At 48.7% G+C, this 18,490-nt stretch overlaps 2 protein-coding genes across 2 annotated transcripts; one reads left to right on the top strand and one right to left on the bottom strand.

Annotated features, from left to right (window-relative positions):
- The first annotated feature begins 24 nt into the window (after nt 1-24).
- On the top strand, nt 25-7,213 carry LOC135914464 (uncharacterized). Its single transcript, XM_065447329.2, has 4 exons — nt 25-79; nt 335-418; nt 1,972-3,190; nt 6,109-7,213. The coding sequence occupies exons 3-4, from the start codon at nt 2,007-2,009 to the stop codon at nt 7,061-7,063; spliced, it is 2,139 nt and encodes a 712-aa protein (XP_065303401.2). The 5' UTR covers nt 25-79; nt 335-418; nt 1,972-2,006; the 3' UTR covers nt 7,064-7,213.
- Nucleotides 7,214-8,096: 883 nt separating this feature from the next.
- LOC135914463 (uncharacterized) lies at nt 8,097-18,067 on the bottom strand. Its single transcript, XM_065447328.2, has 3 exons — nt 16,320-18,067; nt 14,056-14,328; nt 8,097-8,693 (listed from the first exon to the last, which is right to left on the bottom strand). Exons 1-3 carry the CDS (start codon nt 17,822-17,824, stop codon nt 8,186-8,188), a joined length of 2,286 nt encoding a protein of 761 aa, XP_065303400.2. The 5' UTR covers nt 17,825-18,067; the 3' UTR covers nt 8,097-8,185.
- Between the last annotated feature and the right edge of the window lie 423 nt (nt 18,068-18,490).

The following is an 18,490-nucleotide window of genomic DNA, read 5'->3' as shown; positions in this document are numbered from 1 at the left end:
CTACGCTATCGCCGCCTGGTGGCCGCCTGCGTAAGGCATAATTCTCCGTGCCACCGCGAAGCCCGTGGTCGGCACACTAGTAAGTATATTCTAAGCACTATACTTGGGAAGCGGCGGTGAGTTTAGAACAGACTAAAGAACCACACTGACAACGCGAACATATATGCGCGACGAGACGGACGCTGTTTGTAACATATTTTGTTTAGCATTCGTGATCGCTAACTTCTTCCAGCAATCAGCCATTGCATGTTGTAGAATGCACAGGCTCCTAGCCTCTGTAGGCAACCCCTATCATCATCATTCTAACATGAACGCACGTGAAATTGCACGCGAGAGGTAGCCACGACGACAGCCACGCTGCCTTCGCCGCATCGGTGGCAAGAAACCGAGGAGAGACCTGCCAGAAGCAACGACAAAGGTAAGATGTTACCAGCTTCTTGTAGATAATCACTGCTGCTAAGTTCCCCCTTTCGGACGACGCCAGAGAAATCATACGCTCTATTGAAAGCGACGCTTTCTACGCCTTCGATGCGCTGGCGAGTCGATTCGGCCGACCGTGACAGGGCGTCCGCCGAAGTTTCGCAACCAATTTGACTGCGCGTTGCTCTCGTCTGCTCGCGTCTCGGGGAGACGCCATAGGAGACGCGCTCACGGAGAGTTTGAAGATCAACTAGCTACGCCACTTTTTCATTCCGTGATGCTCCGATCATCGACCTGTTGAAAATCTGCGCGAAGGTATGTTATCTTGAAGTGCTCACGACGGCTTCTGTTGCGCTGCGTTCGTGCTTAAGGATAAGTTGATAGACAGCGAAGAATAGCCAGAATGGCTTGGAACGCGGCACTTGCTCGTGAACGCGAAGCTGGGCCGGTTGGCGAAGCCGGATAGCGTCGATTGATAGCGATGAGACTCACGCAGCAGGGTCGCTTGCTGTTCACAGGTGCAGAGGAGTGCATTGAGAAACGCACTTAGTAGCAGGACGAATTAAGTTCGGCATGTAGTGCGTGGGATAGACTGATTTCTGTCGGATGTGCCTGAGCGGTGTTGGGAGCGCTACAGGCTTACATTGAGCGAGGATTTCTTTGTCTGGCTAGTCGCAAGCCGTCAACATTCGTGGGCTGCTTAGCCTGTTTATGGCCTCGACACCTGTGACACGTAAAACTCCCTGTCGGAATACCGTGTTGCGCAGAAACGGACTGCAGCAACAAAGTTATTCGGTAAGTTTCGAGGTAACACCATTAACCTTTTCACGCTCCCTCGTTTTCCTAATCCTCCTCCCCTACGGAGCTCCTCTACATACCCCGAAAGGTTCCAATATCTCAATATGCGCACACAAACAAATAGCTCCTAGTTTGTGTCCTTACACATTTATTATCAGTATTCGTGTTAAAACTGTGCTCCGTGCAGTAAACCTATAGATGCTGGCATAAACCACGCTACCCGAAAAAAACTTTGGGACCTTCTACATGCCATGTGACTACATTAAGCCAATCGTGCACGGGCAATTGTGGGAGAGGGTGAAGATGAGGACGGTAACTAGATGAAACACTGACGTTACCTCGGAACTGTTTAACTAGTAACTTTACAACGGCTATCTAGTGACTTTACAGCAGCAACATTGGCAGCGATACGCTGTGACAATTTTTCCAACCACAAGGAGTTAGGTACATTTTTCCGTTACGTGGACGTTCTTCTTGAAGAAAAATAAAAAGACCGCATGTTATGATTAAGTCGCTGCTGACACTTCAGAAGCAGCTATAGATAGAATACAGTTAGTGATAGAAATATAGGTGAATGTCATTTCCGGTTAAACTCTGCTGCTCACGTTTGCTTCTCAGGTAAACCGGTATTCCGCAAAAGTCAATACGCTTACGGATAAGCTAAAGCCCTTGTACTAACACTGCGGAGGCGTGATACGGCATTTGTGTCTCGTGGTTGCTACCCTTACCTATCGGCTGGCCAACAAAACGCAGGGCACCCTAAAGATCCTTGGGCAACTTCACTGAAAATGGCCGACGAGCAGTCTTGGCACGAGGCACTCTCGAGGCTCGACTTAGAGCGGGAGTGCTCGGCGTACCCGGACACGGAGAAGATCTGCTGGCTGTGCGACGAACTGGCCAAGTGGAACGACGTCCTCGCTCCGCTGAGACTCCATATCGTGGAGCACATACCCGGATACTTGTGCCTGCGCACGCGGCCGGGAAGCAAGAAGCCGAAGATCACGAACAGTCCCTACAACGCGGCCTACTTCCTCGCTTGGCTGCCGAGGAAGCACCGGTGCGTCGTCGCCGTGAAGTTCGGCCAAGGCGACATGGAGCTGGACCGATCGACCGTTCCCGCCTCCTTGTACGAGTCTTACCCGAACGTGCGCCAAATCGCCATAGGAGGAATCGGCGCGTTCGAGTGCAGCTCGCTCATGAACTCCCTGGGCCGCGTGGTGAAACTCGAGGCCCTCCTCTTGGACGAAGCCACCGTGGGCGACCCGCTGTCGATCGAACTGGGCGCGATGCTGGCGGCGAACGCGGCCACCGTGAGAACAGTCACCGTGACCAGGACCTTTATAACCGGCGGCGCGTCCAACATTCTCGCCGACAGCATTTCTAGATGCCGGAACCTGAGGGAGCTCACGTTCAACGCCCACTTGGACTTGCAAGGGCTGAAGTACTTGAACAATCTGCTTCAGTCGGCCGACCGCCTCGAGAAGTTGTGTTTGAGGGAAGCGCTGAACACCACAATCGAGCCCACCGAAGACCCGCACAACGAGGAGCTCCTGGCCACCGTCGCCGACCTGGCTCAGAGGAGTGGGTCCGTGCTGTCCGAGTTCTGTTACCACGCCTACACGCACGTCTTCACGAGCGTTCTGAGGGGCCTCAAAGCGAGCACGGTGCTGAGACACCTGGAAATCAGCAAGTGCGACTGCGTGACGGGCCCGACTGTCGGGTCGCTGCTCAGGTGCGTGCTATCCTCCTACGCGGGGCTGCACTCGCTCACCTTCAGGGCCTGCGAGTTCGACACCGCGGCCGCCGAGCTGGTAGCGGCCGCTCTGGAAGAGAACGTCACGCTGAGGCAGCTGATGGTGTGCGACGTCATCATGAACGTGCCGCAGATGCAAACTCTGCTGAGAGCTCTGGAGAAGAACAAGACGCTGTGGTTGTTGCAAGTCGACTTCTTGGCTGCCTCGGAGGAACAGAGGTGAGAGGAAAACGTCTTGCGAAGTTAGTTTGTCTTTAAGTATACCGCTGCGTTTGTTTAGCGCACCGAGGCACAAGTCAATGCTTGCGCTCTTGTATATCTCATTAGCCGCACAGCTTTAGCAATACACCTTACAGTCTAGCTATGTATGGACGCGAAGAAGTCGAGCGTGGGTTGGCGCCGATAACGTGGACACATTGTGCGAACTTAGTTTTCATAACGAAATGTATTTAAGAAAGTTGAATCCCAAATGAAGTGACAAAGAGCCATTGCATATGTTCAATATTCGCAGCGTGTTAGGTTATCCTACGCATCCGCAACTTATATACCTAGGCGAAGGGTAACGTAGCGCGCTTGTGGACGCGAGCGCGCGCGTGGATGTGTGCAGAAGCCACGTTTGTATCACGCCACACTAGCACATCGCATCACTCGAGCGTATTGGTTATTGTGATCAGTGGTAATGCCCTCAACGTGGCGGGAGGGAGTGGGTACCTCAAGTGGGTGAAGAGGCCTTTATCGAATGCACGTAAGCGGCTAGCGCTTCGCAATAGAGTGAGACAGAAAAAGCGAAACGCTTGCAGTCTGCTCTCCACGAGGCGCGTTTTCGAAAACATGCGGGAACACGTTTACGGACGCCAAGCTTCGCACGAGAGTTGATGGTATCTATACCGTTGAGTATTGCATTTAAAACATTTACCTTCGGTCATACTTCGACTTAACTACTCAAATACATGTAAAACGCAGAATTGTTCCAGTTAAACAACAGCTCATGTTTATTTTTCACAGAGGGACCTTAATTCTAGCGACTGTAGGAAGCAAAAAAAGTTCGTTTACGGTAATATATAAAGATGAGAAGCACAACTTCGTGGTCATCTTTGGTTTATTTACCCAACAGTGTCAATCGGTCCCCTGACTGAAACTGTTGGATAAGGATAAGTAGTACCAGGGATAAGCGCGGAGTTGTGCTATATATATATATATATATATATATATATATATATATATATATATATATATATATATATATATATATATATATATATATATATATATATATATATGCTAGGACTGTCCTGTTTATGTACGGTTTCAAAAAAAGTATCAGCACAATGCTTACCAAATCCGTAACTCTACACTAAACGGAGATACCATAGTTACGTAAACTGCATATGCGAGACCCTCTAAAGCGACCAGATCTGATATTCAAGTGCGGAGATTACGTGAAATTGTTACAATGCCTGCAAGGTTTTTGTAAGTGTCCTACTTGCAAATAAGTGGTATGCGTCAGAGCGGCGTATATTACATGAATTTTTTTCTGCTGTATCCTCCTTAATAGGCGGAGTTTACAAAAGTATAACATTGTGACAATTGGAATTGTACGCACGATACTTGAGTTAATGAAATTTTGTAATATTAAGGAATTTAAAAAAAAGCTATTGATACAGACATGTACTTCCTGAAGTGGGTAGATTTTAACTTTTTCTTTAAGTGCAACAAATCTGGTCAATGAGCGGATCGGTTAGCGAAGAAAATGATTTCTCCCTTTATAATATATAGATAGAAATTCCCGATGAAGAAAAAGAAAAAAATAAACTCCTTTCACATTGTACGCTTACATTATTGTAATGGCTGGTGAAATACGACGCGTTATTGTCGACTTCATGTAAGTCAGGACACCACGTGCGATTGCTAAAAATGATGACACGCATCGTCGCCTACGCAGGTATGTTAACACGGCATGCGTAAACAATAACAATTGTGTTCGCTAGCCTCAAGTATACTTCGGTCGTTTGTTCTTCCTAATAAGTGTACACTAAAGTGTGCCCGATAACACATCCACTTCACCGACGTCATTAGCTTCTTTTTCCCTAACCTATGAAATACGTACGCGACCTTGTTATCCTTAACAATAAAGCATGACCACCAGGCAGTGCCAGGAGCCCCTCGCGGGTGGTGAGCTACATAGTTTCCCACAAAGGTTACTAGGAGGAACACTATTGCTGCGACAAATTCACGGGAATTATGGGTAGTACACGAATTCATCTAATCTACGCGCCTAATTAAATTATATTCTGGGGTTTTACTTGCAAATAAACATCGACCTGAGTAGGAGGTATGCCGTAGTGACGGACTCCGGATTAATGGTCACCACGTAGGGTTCTCTACCAAGCAGCCAAAGCACGTTACACGAGCGTTTTCGAATTTGGCCCCCATCACAGTGCGGCCCACCCGGCCGGGAGTCGAACCTCCCACCTCGTTAGTAGCAGCGCAGCGCCATAGCCACTAAACCACCGCATCGGGTTTCTTTATGCTTGTGGCTACAGAAGTACTTGTGGCGTTACCTAAACGCTTTGCTTTTCTAAACTTCGTAGCAATCAGATTTTATTTCCAAATTCATAAGGACAATAGCTATCTGAACTTATGTGCAAGTATATCGTGAATTGTTACGTGTGCAACAAAACATCTTGTTGAATGTGAGCAATTTAGAAGTTCACAAGGCCGTTTGAAACAAAGAAGTCGCAGTTTCGGCGAATCAGTGTGCTAACAATCGTTGTTACCAGAGTCGCATGCCCCACAGTGCTAGTAGCACCGGTAGACAGCAGCGCCACAGTTTAGTTAGCGCTAGTAATTTTTCTAGGAAGCTATGCGATACACATCAGCTTACATCTCGTCTCTGCATACAACGAGCACTCGTACCAGATCTTCTTGCACTGCCGCTTACGTTGCGTCACGGCGACACTTCTGATAGAGAGGTTGCGCTCGCCTCGAAGGCACAGAAACTTTTACGCGTTGGATTCCTATCCTTCTATTTCGAGGTATGACATGCCTCGGAACTCTTGCCATAATGCGCAAGAAATAATTGCTACCCGCCAAAAACAGCATCGCATGCTTTGCTCTCATTTTTCCTTTTTCATCAGGTGGATGCTCTCCGCCCAGTTGTGCCAAAACGACCTCTACGCGCGCGTGCAACTGCCGTGGGTGAACTCGGATGCCCAGTACCTGAGCGCCATCCTGGGCGAGCCCCGGCTGTGCCCCAGCCACTTGCAGCTGAACGCGGGGCGGCTGAGCGACGCGTACTTCGCCATGCTGTGCCGGGCCCTGTCGGGCTCCTGTTTCGTGCGGTGCCTGTCGGTCAGTCTCTGGCGGGCCCGTCCCGGACAGATCGACAACCTTCGAGAGGCCCTGAGGGCGAACACGTCGATCGTCGAGCTCAAGCTCCATGACTGCGAGAGCCCCGGGTCCGCGGTCAGCGCCTCGGTGGGCCTGCGAGCCAATCGCGGGGTCGCCCAGCTGTGCGTCATCTGCAGCGACGCCATGAAGCCCTCGTCCGCCGACGAGTTCGCGTCCGTGCTGGCGGCCAACGAGTTCCTGAGCGACGTGGAGCTGGTGTGCACGCGCGAAGTGAGCCCCGAGTGCCTGGCCGCGGTGGGTCGGGGTCTGCTGCAGAACCGGAGCGTCGTGTCCTTCTCGGTTCGCTCCCGGTGCATCGCCGAGTCTTCGACTCGCCACATGGAGGTCGCCGTGCAGAGGAACCTGACCCGGCTTCACCGGGCCGTGCGCTTTGTGCTGGAGCGGGACCGCACGAAGCCGTTCGCGGAGGCGTTCGAGGTGTACGAAAAGAAGGCGGTGCTCATTCTGCGCGTGATGGCCACGGCGGGCATGAGCGAGGCGGAGGCGATCGCCGCTGTGACGTCGGCGCGGCGCTTCATTCGGAGGAACTACTTCTCGATCAACAACGTGGTCAGCCGGGTCATCGAGTGTTGGCCCGGAGAGGGCACGCAGATCGACGCCCTCAACTACGACTGCTGGTTGGCCATTGCAGAGCACTTGAAAGTATCTGATATTGTTCATGCAGGATCTCTTGAAGATTAGGGATGATTAGGGGCAGTGTGCGGTTGGGCCGGAGGTTCGGACCCTCTAGTCCGTACATGCGCACGAGAAATCGCTGCATAAAGGGTGCAGTTTTCAGTAGCAGTTGCTGAAGTTTCATATTTATTAAAATGTTTGTATTATTTCGCCAAATTTTCATTGCCTTGTTTTCTCCGAAAAAAAAAACATTTTTTTCCGTATCGGATGCTCTAATCTCTGCCGGGCCTGCGTATCAGTGCAAAATGTTACCATATTGCACCATTCCCAACCACCATTGTTTTATGGACATCAATGTTGGCACTAGTATTTAAGCACAGTATAGGGTGTCCTTGTAAGTAAGAACAACAGACTTGTGCCGTAGCCAAATCGGACTAATGGTGGCTCACTACCAAACTATAGCCGCTACAACATGTGACATCAGTAGGCTATTGCATCTGTTTTCTTTTTTTTTCCGGTGTGACGGGAAAATTTTCTTGCCGCTACGTTATCTTCCGCTGTTGACAAAAGCGTCCATTGCAGGCGCCTGACGAGGTTAGAACAGTGTTCTTTCACAGATATTAATTCAAATGTAATAGTTTCTTTTTCAAGATATATTTCCCGTAGCCACCAGGTCCTTGGTCGATAACTTTCAGTGGGTATGTGCTGTTGTCCCTGGGCCATGTCAAAAATACCTACTCGGACAGGCGGTACACTGAAGGCCATGCACCACATTTTTTACGATGTGTCCAGTGGTCGCCCCAACCAGTTACCTATAGGTATGCTGGCTCGGACATACATAGGGTATGTGACGATGTAGGGGTGGCGGTAATGCCGTTATCGAAATCATATTTGACAATAAATTGATTGGTTATAATCTTTACCATGGTTGCGAGTTCAACACTGAGCGCATAAACAATTGACCAACATTACCGAGGCCGATTTCTACGTTGCGAAGAATTCGAAATAGGTTCAGCTAAGTAAGTTCCTGTGGAGGCCCTATCCACGCCTCCATGGTCGGTGTCTATGTACTTTTTTGCCGAATGTATTTTGCCCTAGGTGGCAAATTAACCGCGGTGGCTACGAGGCAGTCACCACGAGGGCGATTTCTTGTTTCCTTATCGGCTCCTTATTAATCTCGAGTAGACGTCAAGTCACGTGGTTAATCATTCCAATCAGGGAACGCCTTATCCGTGAAGCATAGCTTCCCAAAGCCCCTGGTACTGCGTCTGCGGTTTCTCGGGGCGTCCTAGGGGCCGAAGGACTTCCGACGCCCGGAATGCAGTTCGCGAAGTTCTCGCTCTTGATGTTGGCGACTGCGAGGCCGAGAAGAACGCCGGTGACGTGTCCGACTGAAGAACCGGGTGGCATGTAGCAGCACATGTGCGCGAAGTCTATGAGCAGGCCAATCCAGAAGGGCAGAGGCACGGAAAACGACGCCATCTGGTAGCGGTTGCGATGGCCGTTGTTCCTATCGCGATGCACGATCTTCAGGGCCAGCAGGACACCGACAAGACCACAGCCGCAGGACGCGGAATGCGCGGCCGGTGGTGGTTGATCGGTGTGGTGGACGATCACGTGCTCCCAGGCCGCGCAGGTCAAGCCGTTGAGAATCAAGTTGACCCCCAGCAGTAGCCCGGTGACCTCGCACATAAACCTGAAGCAAAGGTAGCGCGTAGAGACTCTTTAGGGTCCGCACTAAAATTATTCCCCATTTCTCGCGAAGATGCGTTAGAAGTGTGATGGCCCAGTCGTAAACGGGCAATTAATGCATCATGTGTGAAAATAAACGCGCCGTGTTTTGCACATCACGTGCATTTGTGTCTAACAGCTGTCCTGCCCCGGAAAGTGCGCGGCCTGATTTGAAACCGAAGAGCACACCATACGCCTAGTTAGAATCTCTACGTAAATATGCCCCCCTGAAATGGGTATGCAGCTACAGGTATCCCAGAGGGATTTGTTATGTGTGATAAACGTACACTTTTTTATGTTTGTTATATTAAAATCCTTGCTGCGGAATCCACCAAAGATAAACCTGATGAACAAGCAGTTGCTCCAACAACTTACTTTTTTGTTTGTGTGAATTACACTTACTGAACGAAGAAGAACAAGCAGTTTCATTTTGATCTCTAAGGAGAGCGTGCCAAATCCACACGGCATTTCTGGCAGCAAACATGCAGCATCGGCAAAATTCTGAACGATCTGTGCCTGCAGCGGGAACCGTCGTGAGGTAGCGTGCCGAACAACTTATGAAATTTTCTGCGCTGGATATTGTGACAATTTGGACATTGATGATCTGGGCATTGTGAGAACCAGCACCGGCCTCTAGCCCTACCGAAGTTCAGGCGCGAAATTTATGCTGATTTTCGTTCGCAAATGATACATGTCAGTGGCAGCATGCCTTCCTTAATAATACGTTCAATATCACATTGTCATTCGGTCTTACGAAGAAATCTTACATGCGAAGTCTTTTTTGTTTTATTTTGTTTTGTATGTGTGCCAATACAGCTTCAGAGCTTTAAGAGGGCTACAAAAGTTCGCCTAGAGGTCCTAGAGTCAGTTGTCCTTCAGGCAGTTGCTTCGACACTCAGTTTACTGTAAAAGACTTCCAAATAACTGAGGTTTTTCATAATGTCCCAAAATAGCAGAGAGACAGATAAGTGAACTTATAGAAGTAATAGTGACTACGCTGTCTATTCTTTACAACAATCACAAATTCTGCAGAGCATCTAGCTTACACCATTTGCGATTACCTCCCCGCCCATGCAGGCAACAATACCCCAGCCGCTTTATTTGCGTGACGCGCATTGCACTGTCTCTGTAATGGGCCTCCTTTGCTATGACACTACATCCAGGGTCGGTGCGCCAACTAGAGCAGGGCGATGCTGGATATAGTGCAACGGTAAGGTTCACGCTATGCGGCGAATTACCGACCAATCAGGCACGCCAAGCTCCAAACCCTAATAGGCGTAGAATTGTTTGCTGGATTGAAGCAATTGTGCGTTTGGTGAAATGTATAGGTTGCAATAAATATATTTAAATATCGATTGTTTTATCAGTGAATAAGTCCGTAAAAAACAAGCACTTCAGCCAGCACAACTGTAAGGGTAGTAAAAATGGTAGTGTTGTGCGGCGAGGGTGCAGTTTGGCCAGACACCAACACCCAGCCATGATCAGCAAAGCCTGTGAGGGCTCGTAAACGAAGTAAAAAGGTTCATTTAGAAACTAATTTCATGCCGTGGAAGTAAATGCGAGTAAAAGTATTATACCGTATATATATATATATATATATATATATATATATATATATATATATATATATATATATATATATATATATATATGTGTGTGTGTGTGTGTGTGTGTGTGTGTGTGTGTGTGTGTGTGTGTGTGTGTGTGTGTGTGTGTGTGTGTGTGTGTGTAACGGCTGCATTGGCCTCGTGCACCGCCTATAGAGGCACCACTGATAGCCACCTAGCGGGCGCTTCCAACAATACGCGCGGGAGCAGTAGCAGACGACAACGCTTTGCAGCAAGGGTGACTGAAGTTCGCGGCTGCGATTTGTCCTTTGTTCGGGCGCCAGACTGCTTCTTCTGCGGTGACAGCTGTAGGGAAGACGCAGACCTCTGTGGGTGCGGGTATGAACAAGACGTTACCGGTGTTTGGGGCAACATGGTCCACATACGCGCCAGGTGCGTCCCGCAGACAAACGCCAAGAAGACCATTTACATGAAGTGGAGCTCATGTAAACTAGCCGACAAATTTTGTTTACTGATGCGATGTCTCGACCGTGTTTTTTTTTATTCTACCCTTGCCGTAATGGTGCTTCTGTACCTCAATAATAAGCACCCGTCGTTAGTGCATACTTAGATAACAAATCCGCACGGTGCGATGTTTGCATATGCCGTTGTGATTTTTCTGCCGATGAATACATGTGACGCCGACGAATAAGTGTAGTGAAAGTCGCCTGAAGAAGAATAATTGCGAATTTATTGATAGAAACGCGTACACTATAGTCAAAGAAACCACCAAACGCACGGGTTAATAAAAGCACGTGTTAGCGCTGTACCGCCGATGAATTGCCGTTCGCGCTGCAGTTTTTGCAATTTTAAATTCCCTAAGGGAGCTGCTTGGAAACGTACAAAGCTATAGTCTGACTAACTTTGCAGTACTTTTTTTAAATGTTACTAGAGAGAGGTGCCACATGATATACTTAAAGGCATAGCAGCGCCAGTGAAATTAGATCCAGCGCTGGCGCAAGGCCGGGTTTAGGCCTATGCGGCGTAAGCATAATAAGAAATAATTCAGTTGAGTACAAAATCCACTTGCAAGAAGCGACTACGTTGTGAAACAAACAAATCACTCGGTGTGTTAAGTCTGCTCAGGCAGCATCGATGTGTGATGACTTCCCAAACGGGACGCCAACTTTTCAGCGAGAAATGGATCAGCGAAAAATGGAACAAAAATACCATATGCAGCAACTATTAGCAATTCTCGCCCTGAGCTACCTATTTTCTAAACAGATTTACCAAGAAACCACAATATCTAAGGTGCCCTCGGGAGAAATGAATAAAGCTGTTAAAGAAGCACTTGCTTGGTGTCATTCCGATAAGACACAGCGTGATTTATACCCTTTACAAACGAGGCAGGGTGGAAACCTCGCAGCTCAAAAGAATCAAGAGTTATGCATGAAGCAACTAGCAACAGTTAAACATGTGCGAAACCACACATAAAATATATGTAAAAACATGAAGTGCGCGACAGCTGGTGCGAGGATTTACCGGGCCACATAAAGCTAACAATTTCAGTTCTTGCAAACTTCTGTAGCTTTCATATACAGCACAATGCGATCATGCAGTCGTGCTGCCTAGCTAGCCCAACGCGGTAAAGAACCGGAAAACAATATAAGCGGCAAACGGCATTCCGAACTTTAGCGAAATGCCTTAAAACCGCATGTTGCACTGCAGACGAACTTCGTCGCTTACGCGTCTAACTACAATCGAGTAAAAAAATAATAATAAAAAAGAAAAAAACACCGAAACGACAAAGGAAAGGATGAGAACAAGGAATTTTGCGACGAAGCGACGATCCATCGCCACCGTTGCTCCTGCTGATGAGGCTTTGCGGGGAATAATTAGAACCGTATCGCCGGCACGTTTTCGCCGGTATTTGAGCCCCCCACCCTGCAACAATTCTAATTCCACATTTATCGGAAGCTTTGGCCATCCCACACATGCGAAGGGTGTTGCCTATTCTGCTCTGAAAACACAAATAAGACGGAGAAGCACTATCAGCGTCGCAACAAACTACGGCGTACTACGGCGCGCGGCTCGCTCCTCTCCCGTGCGTTCTGCGCAAGGCCGCCACCAGTGGCGCGGCCATCGGCGTGCACGTCGCGTATAGCGGCTCCACAGCCACCGTAGTGCTCGATAAAGAAAGCAACAAAATCCCAATAAAGAAAGGCATCAGGCAGGGAGATACGCTCTCTCCAATGCTATTCACAGCGTATTTACAGGAGGTATTCAGAGACCTGAATTCGGAAGAATTGGGTATAAGTGTTAATGGAGAATACCTTAGTAGCTTGCGATTCGCTGATGATATTGCCTTGCTTAGTAACTCGGGAGACCAATTGCAATGCATGCTCACTGACCTGGAGAGGCAAAGCAGAAGAGTGGGTCTAAAAATTAATCTGCAGAAAACGAAAGTAATGTTTAACAGTCTCGGAAGAGAACAGCAGTTTACGATAGGTAGTTAGGCACTGGAAGTGGTAAGGGAATACATCTACTTAGGACAGCTAGTGACCGCAGATCCGGATAATGAGACTGAAATAATCAGAAGAATAAGAATGATCTGGGGTGCGTCTGGCAGACATTCTCAGATTATGAACAGCAGGTTGCCATTATCCCTCAAGCGAAAAGTGTATAACAGCTGCGTCTTACCAGTACTCACGTACGGGGCAGAAACCTGGAGACTTACGAAAATGGTTCTACCTAAATAGAGGACGACGCAACGAGCTATGGAAAGAAGAATGATAGGTGTAACATTAAGGTATAAGAAAAGAGCAGATTGGGTGAGGGAACAAACGCGAGTTAATGACATCTTAGTTGAAATCAAGAAAAATAAATGGGCATGGGCAGGACATGTAATGAGGAGGGAAGATAATTGATTGTCATTAAGGGTTAGGGACTGGATTCCAAGGGAAGGGAAGCATAGCAGGGGACGGCAGAAAGTTAGGTGGGCGGATGAGATTAAGAATTTTGCAGGGACAACATGGCCACAATTAGTACATGACTGGGCTAGTTGGAGAACATGGGAGAGGCCGTTACCCTGCAGTGGGCGTAACCAGAATGATGATGCTGACGATGATGATGATGGTGATGATGATGATTATATATAGAGGGAAACCGGAATTGGTAATGGCGGTTATTCAGAATAATCAAGCCATATATAGGCGCGTTCCAATACTCTGTGCAATATCCAGGAATATCCGGCCAGAGTAAACCTATCTGTGCGCCATTTCTTTTTGGCATAAACTAGCACTTAGTGGAATCCAGCGTCCAATAAGCAAATTTGCTTGTTCTTTATTATTAAATGAATATGTTCGAACTAGGCCGATTCGCAGTAATGCTTCAGTCCATGAGAACACACTTACTTTTTTCGAGCTCGTAACCCACTTCGTCTAACGCCTTCAGGTTAAGTGATTAAAATTTATTGATAAAGAATAAATAATTACATTTCTTGTATAATTTGTTAGCCCATGCCTGCATTAGTTAATTTAATTCTGGCTTTTGACGTGCAAAACTACGATCTAAATATCAGGCACGCCGTAGTGGAGGAGTCAGGAATAATTTTGACAAACCGCGGTTCTCTAACATGTACCTATATGCAAGATATACGGGCGTTATTGGATTTCCACTCCATAGAAATGCGGCCGTAGTGTTCGGGGTTCGATCACGTGACCACGTGCTTAGCCACGCCAGAGCCACAGCCACTAAACGACCACTGCAGGTGGCACATACCTTAAATGGCCAAGGTCTCGTTCCAGCTCCACGCCTACTGGCAGTAGGGAAAGGGTGACGTAGACCAGTTGAAACAGGTTGGGTAAGTACAGTGCTGGGAGAACGGGCAGTTGCCAGATGGGATATTGGAAAGCCAACATCGGCTGCGCTGTGGCCGTGTGGTTGGCGTATGGCCCATAGATGTAGGCAGCAATGATGGACGCAGAGAAGATATACGTAACGGGTGCCCACGGTATAACGCATAGATTCACGTGCCGCCGGGAGGGACGTACACTGCAGAGATACGTAGTTCCGTATAGGGTAAGTGTTCTTGAAAGCGTATACATTGCGGATGTCACTATCGCTGGTAACTCAGGCAACGCTATGCGTTGTGTTTTCAATGACTTTATACACACAGGCATGCGAAAAAATAACGAGACACTTCGCCATGACTACAATAATTAAGGTCTGTCGTAGCCACAATTACGTTTGAAGCAGTTTATATCTAAGTCGCGGCCTAAGATTAATTATAAGGTCTAGCAGCCATCCATGCCTGTTCAAAGCGTCCTTTCCTAATTTATTGGCGCTTAGTTTCGCGTTAGTTAGATCAATGAGAAAGAAGGTTGTGCAGGACGTAAAGAAGGATGCTGACGTCAGTCCGTATTGATAAAGTAATGGTCGCAGTCGAAAGTCTTGTTCAGCGTGGACCACGCTTCTTGATTTATCTTCAGCTTGGGTCGATGTGCAAAATAAGGCTTCATATAGATCGGACGTTTAAAACATGTCATTAGTATTTGTAGTTTTTGAGAGGCAACGCTCGTAAACAAAGTGACACTGCAGGCGGCCGCAGACTTTCGCAGATTTGTAAACTTGTCCCCAATTAAGCAGCACATACGCCTGTGTAGTATGAATGTCATGATTGCTTCGGTATTGACGATGTACTCCTAACATCAAGTGTGCGCGTAGAAATCATTTGTGTACGTACAATTTCACAATCACATCTGGCACCATCATCGATAAAACTCAGGTTCAGCAAATCGTTTGTAAAACTTGCATTTGCCTATAATAAAGGGTTTGTTACAAAGGTATAATCCTCAGATTCTCATGGTGAAATCGCGCGCTTTGGCTGTTGGCATCAGGTGCAGTGACTGGGTGAGTGAATGCATGTTTGTGTTCAGATGCAATATTCATGAACTGTTCGTTATGTCATAGCCAGCTTAGTACTTTGATATTATGCGAAGCATATTACGAGAGCTCAACCCAGCTCCTCAGGCGCGGCGGTGTCGCCTTGAAACCACGTGACACCGTGACGTCACGACAGAGGAGAAGTGGCTTTGGCTCAACTCTTGCAAGACGGGCTGGGTGGGAATCGAACCAGGGTCTCCGGAGTGTGGGACGGAGACGCTACCACTGAGCCACGAGTACGATGCTTCAAAGCGGTACAAAAGCGCCTCTAGTGAATGCGGTGTTGCCTTAGAAACGAGCTGTTTCTAAGGCGTGCGTCTCTTGCTCAGGCGCACATTTCGTTGCCGCGCCGAACGCTGCTTTGCTCGACGCTCACCGCGTCCAATGCGGGGCGCGTAGTCGCTGCCCTGTAGCCCATTGTCTTACACCCCTTGGCGGGTCGACGGGAACGCTGTCGCGTTCCACTCTTGAAGGCGAAGCAGTAATGCATGAGTTGTTTCTTCGTCTAGCCGAACCAAATATAGCCAAGCAACAGCAGTTCACCAGGCTAAACAGTGGTTCAACAACTAAAATAAAGGCTAGTATGCTTCGCATCCTGGGCTTAACCTTACCTAAGCCACAGCCATTTTTTAATGTTTTTCACGGAATTTACATTTGTTTGTCGGCGTCGTGCAGGAAATTATGTTACGCAAGCTCTCTGGGTTGCAAGTCCTGTTGACACACGCCTACTACTGGTCACAACACGAGCTTCATTAAGCGCTGAAGCAGTACGTTCAGTATCTAACGCCTAAACTTTAGTTCCTTTAGTCCTAGGAAATTGCGTCTTGCTTGTTTAAGAACAGAAATCCTGTGAGGTATACCTGTTACAACGAATCGCTTATCTCCACATGCCCTTGTAAGCTATCAGTAGTCTCCCAAAATGGCGTGTGTGACGTTACATTAAGAACCCCCGTGCCTGTAGAGCGACAAACACCCACCGTTTGCACTCGCACGTAATAATGATCGTGCGAGAAACGTCATCGATGTGTATATCGCGTCGGACACTTTCAACACGTTAACGCCTAACGTGTGAAATGCGCATTTGAAGAACACAATCTCACCGTATGATAAACCTTCCCAGTTTCGTCGTGGCCAGGAAACCGCCAACCAAGAGCCCACTCGCCATAGGTAGAAGATTGTCCACCGAAATCCCACCCAGCACGAACATCTCAGCCAACAGAGCCCAGCAATCTAGATACTCGAACTCGTAGCTGCCGTAGCGGATCGTCGATCTTCCGATGTGAGTCCGGGTAAGTATATCGGCGGCTACAGTGACGCCTGCGAACGTGTGTGCGCAGACTGTATGCAGCGGTAGCACTGAGGCGTATTTGCATACGATCAGGTTGACACAGGTGTGCACCAATCCTACTAAAGCCACGAGCGCCGCAAAGACGGCGCCGAAGTGCGCAGTTCCCAGGGCTGCTTCGAGGATGAGGCCACTGGTGAAGAACGACATCAGGTTGAACAAGAGGTGCATGGCGCTCGTATGATGGAAGGCGGCGAACAGCGCCCGTTCCCAGTGGCCTTCTTCAATGATGGTGTCGACGCTGGCGCACCGTTCGGGGTAGTACTTGTGAAGGAATTTCCAGTGCGCCCACACCTGAAGCCATGTGACGAAGAGCGTGAACCACGGGATACGGGGTGCGGGGCACGTGTCGCCGTACTCTGAATCCGCGGAAAAGGCGGCCTGTGCTTGAGAGTCCATCATGGGCGACGAAGGAGTTACGGGACTTGAAGGTGGCAACAAATATTCGGTGGCTTCGCACATCCCGCCCATCTGATCGAGCCTTCGGGACTTGTGGCTCCACGGAAGAAGCAAAGTGCGCGACTCCACGTGTGTCCCGTCCTCATCGTTCACTTGCTTCGAAGGAAACCTCCCGCCGGCCTGTTGAACCAACCTTGCAGACATCGTGGGCTCTCGAGCCTCTCGTTTAAAGCTCTGCATGGCGTCAGCTTGGTCAGCACTGCGGACGAGTTCTATGCCCGGCCTATTCTCTTGGAGACAGAGGAAGTGTGCGAGATGGGCCAGAACAGACCAGAACCTCGGGACCTGCGCTTGCTGCAGGGACAGTGGTGTTGCGGGTGCTTCTTGACCGGTGCTCGGTGAACCAACAATGGAGTCGGGAGAAGGCAGCTCAAGCGTCGGACTGGACGGCTGCGCCTGCTGCCTTCTGCTTGGCGCGTACCGGAGGTTGAGCGACCTGTACGAGGCGTACGCTGAGTCCGACGTCTGCGACGCGTCACTCACGACGTCCGGAAGCGGTTCTGACCCTTCGGAGGATGGCATCGCAGCTTCCGATTGCCGTCGTCCCGATGAGGATGCGTCCAGCGCCAATGACACGGAGGCCATCGACATTTCAGAGGCTCCGCTTCCGACTGGCTCTTGACTAGCTGTGACTGTTTTGTTCGGCTGGGCAGCAACTGTGGCAGGGCCAACTTGTGCGCCCGCCGAAGGGCAAGGCTCCTTACCGGACTTCCAGACGTCTGTACCATTGGACGAAGACCCATCGTCTTGCTTTTCTTTGTGTTCACCTTGGTCTTGCTTCACGCTGCCTGTTGGGATCATGCTGCTACTTTTCACAGACACGAGAGCGGAGACCCGGAAGCCAAAGCAACGCTTACCGCTCTGTGCAGCCGCTCACTCTGGCGCTTACTTTCCCGCTGAATTCATCGCGCGTAATTTTCATAAGGACGATCGTTCTAATGAGACTTCTAATTCATATATTGTTGTCACTTGTCCCTTCCTTCTGCGCGGCTCACCCAGCCTCGTGGTTCTTCTGCTTCTTCTTTCACGGAGGAAAGAATACTCCTAGATCATCGAAATCGTTGTTATTCTTGCACTGGATGTTCGTGACGTGTATCCACTGTTGGGCATTGACCATAAATGCGGTGCTTACTTTCCCTTAACCACTGAAATAGGCACATTACGACGAATGCATGATGAGGGGAAGGGGCTCCGTCTTCAAACCCAGCATAAAAACCACCCATTGGATCTAAACATAATGAAACGAGATAGAAGTTATGTTCATATAGAAATTCAAAAAAATCTTCACATATTGCCAGGAAATGAATTTTGGAACTCAGACATCGAATATCCTCCATGGCTGCTTACAGTTCCAAAAATCGAATTGTCAGTAGAGGGGATATTCAGCAAAAGAGACATGTTCATTCAAGCTGCTCAACAACTAGCACTATACCAGATATATATGCGGTATTCAGGATACACACACGT

Source organism: Dermacentor albipictus, chromosome 6 (genome assembly GCF_038994185.2).
Source record: "Dermacentor albipictus isolate Rhodes 1998 colony chromosome 6, USDA_Dalb.pri_finalv2, whole genome shotgun sequence".
In the NCBI taxonomy this organism is placed as follows: Eukaryota; Metazoa; Arthropoda; class Arachnida; order Ixodida; family Ixodidae; genus Dermacentor; species Dermacentor albipictus.
Note: the sequence above shows the minus strand (reverse complement) of the source record. Positions and strands in the feature narration are given on the sequence as shown.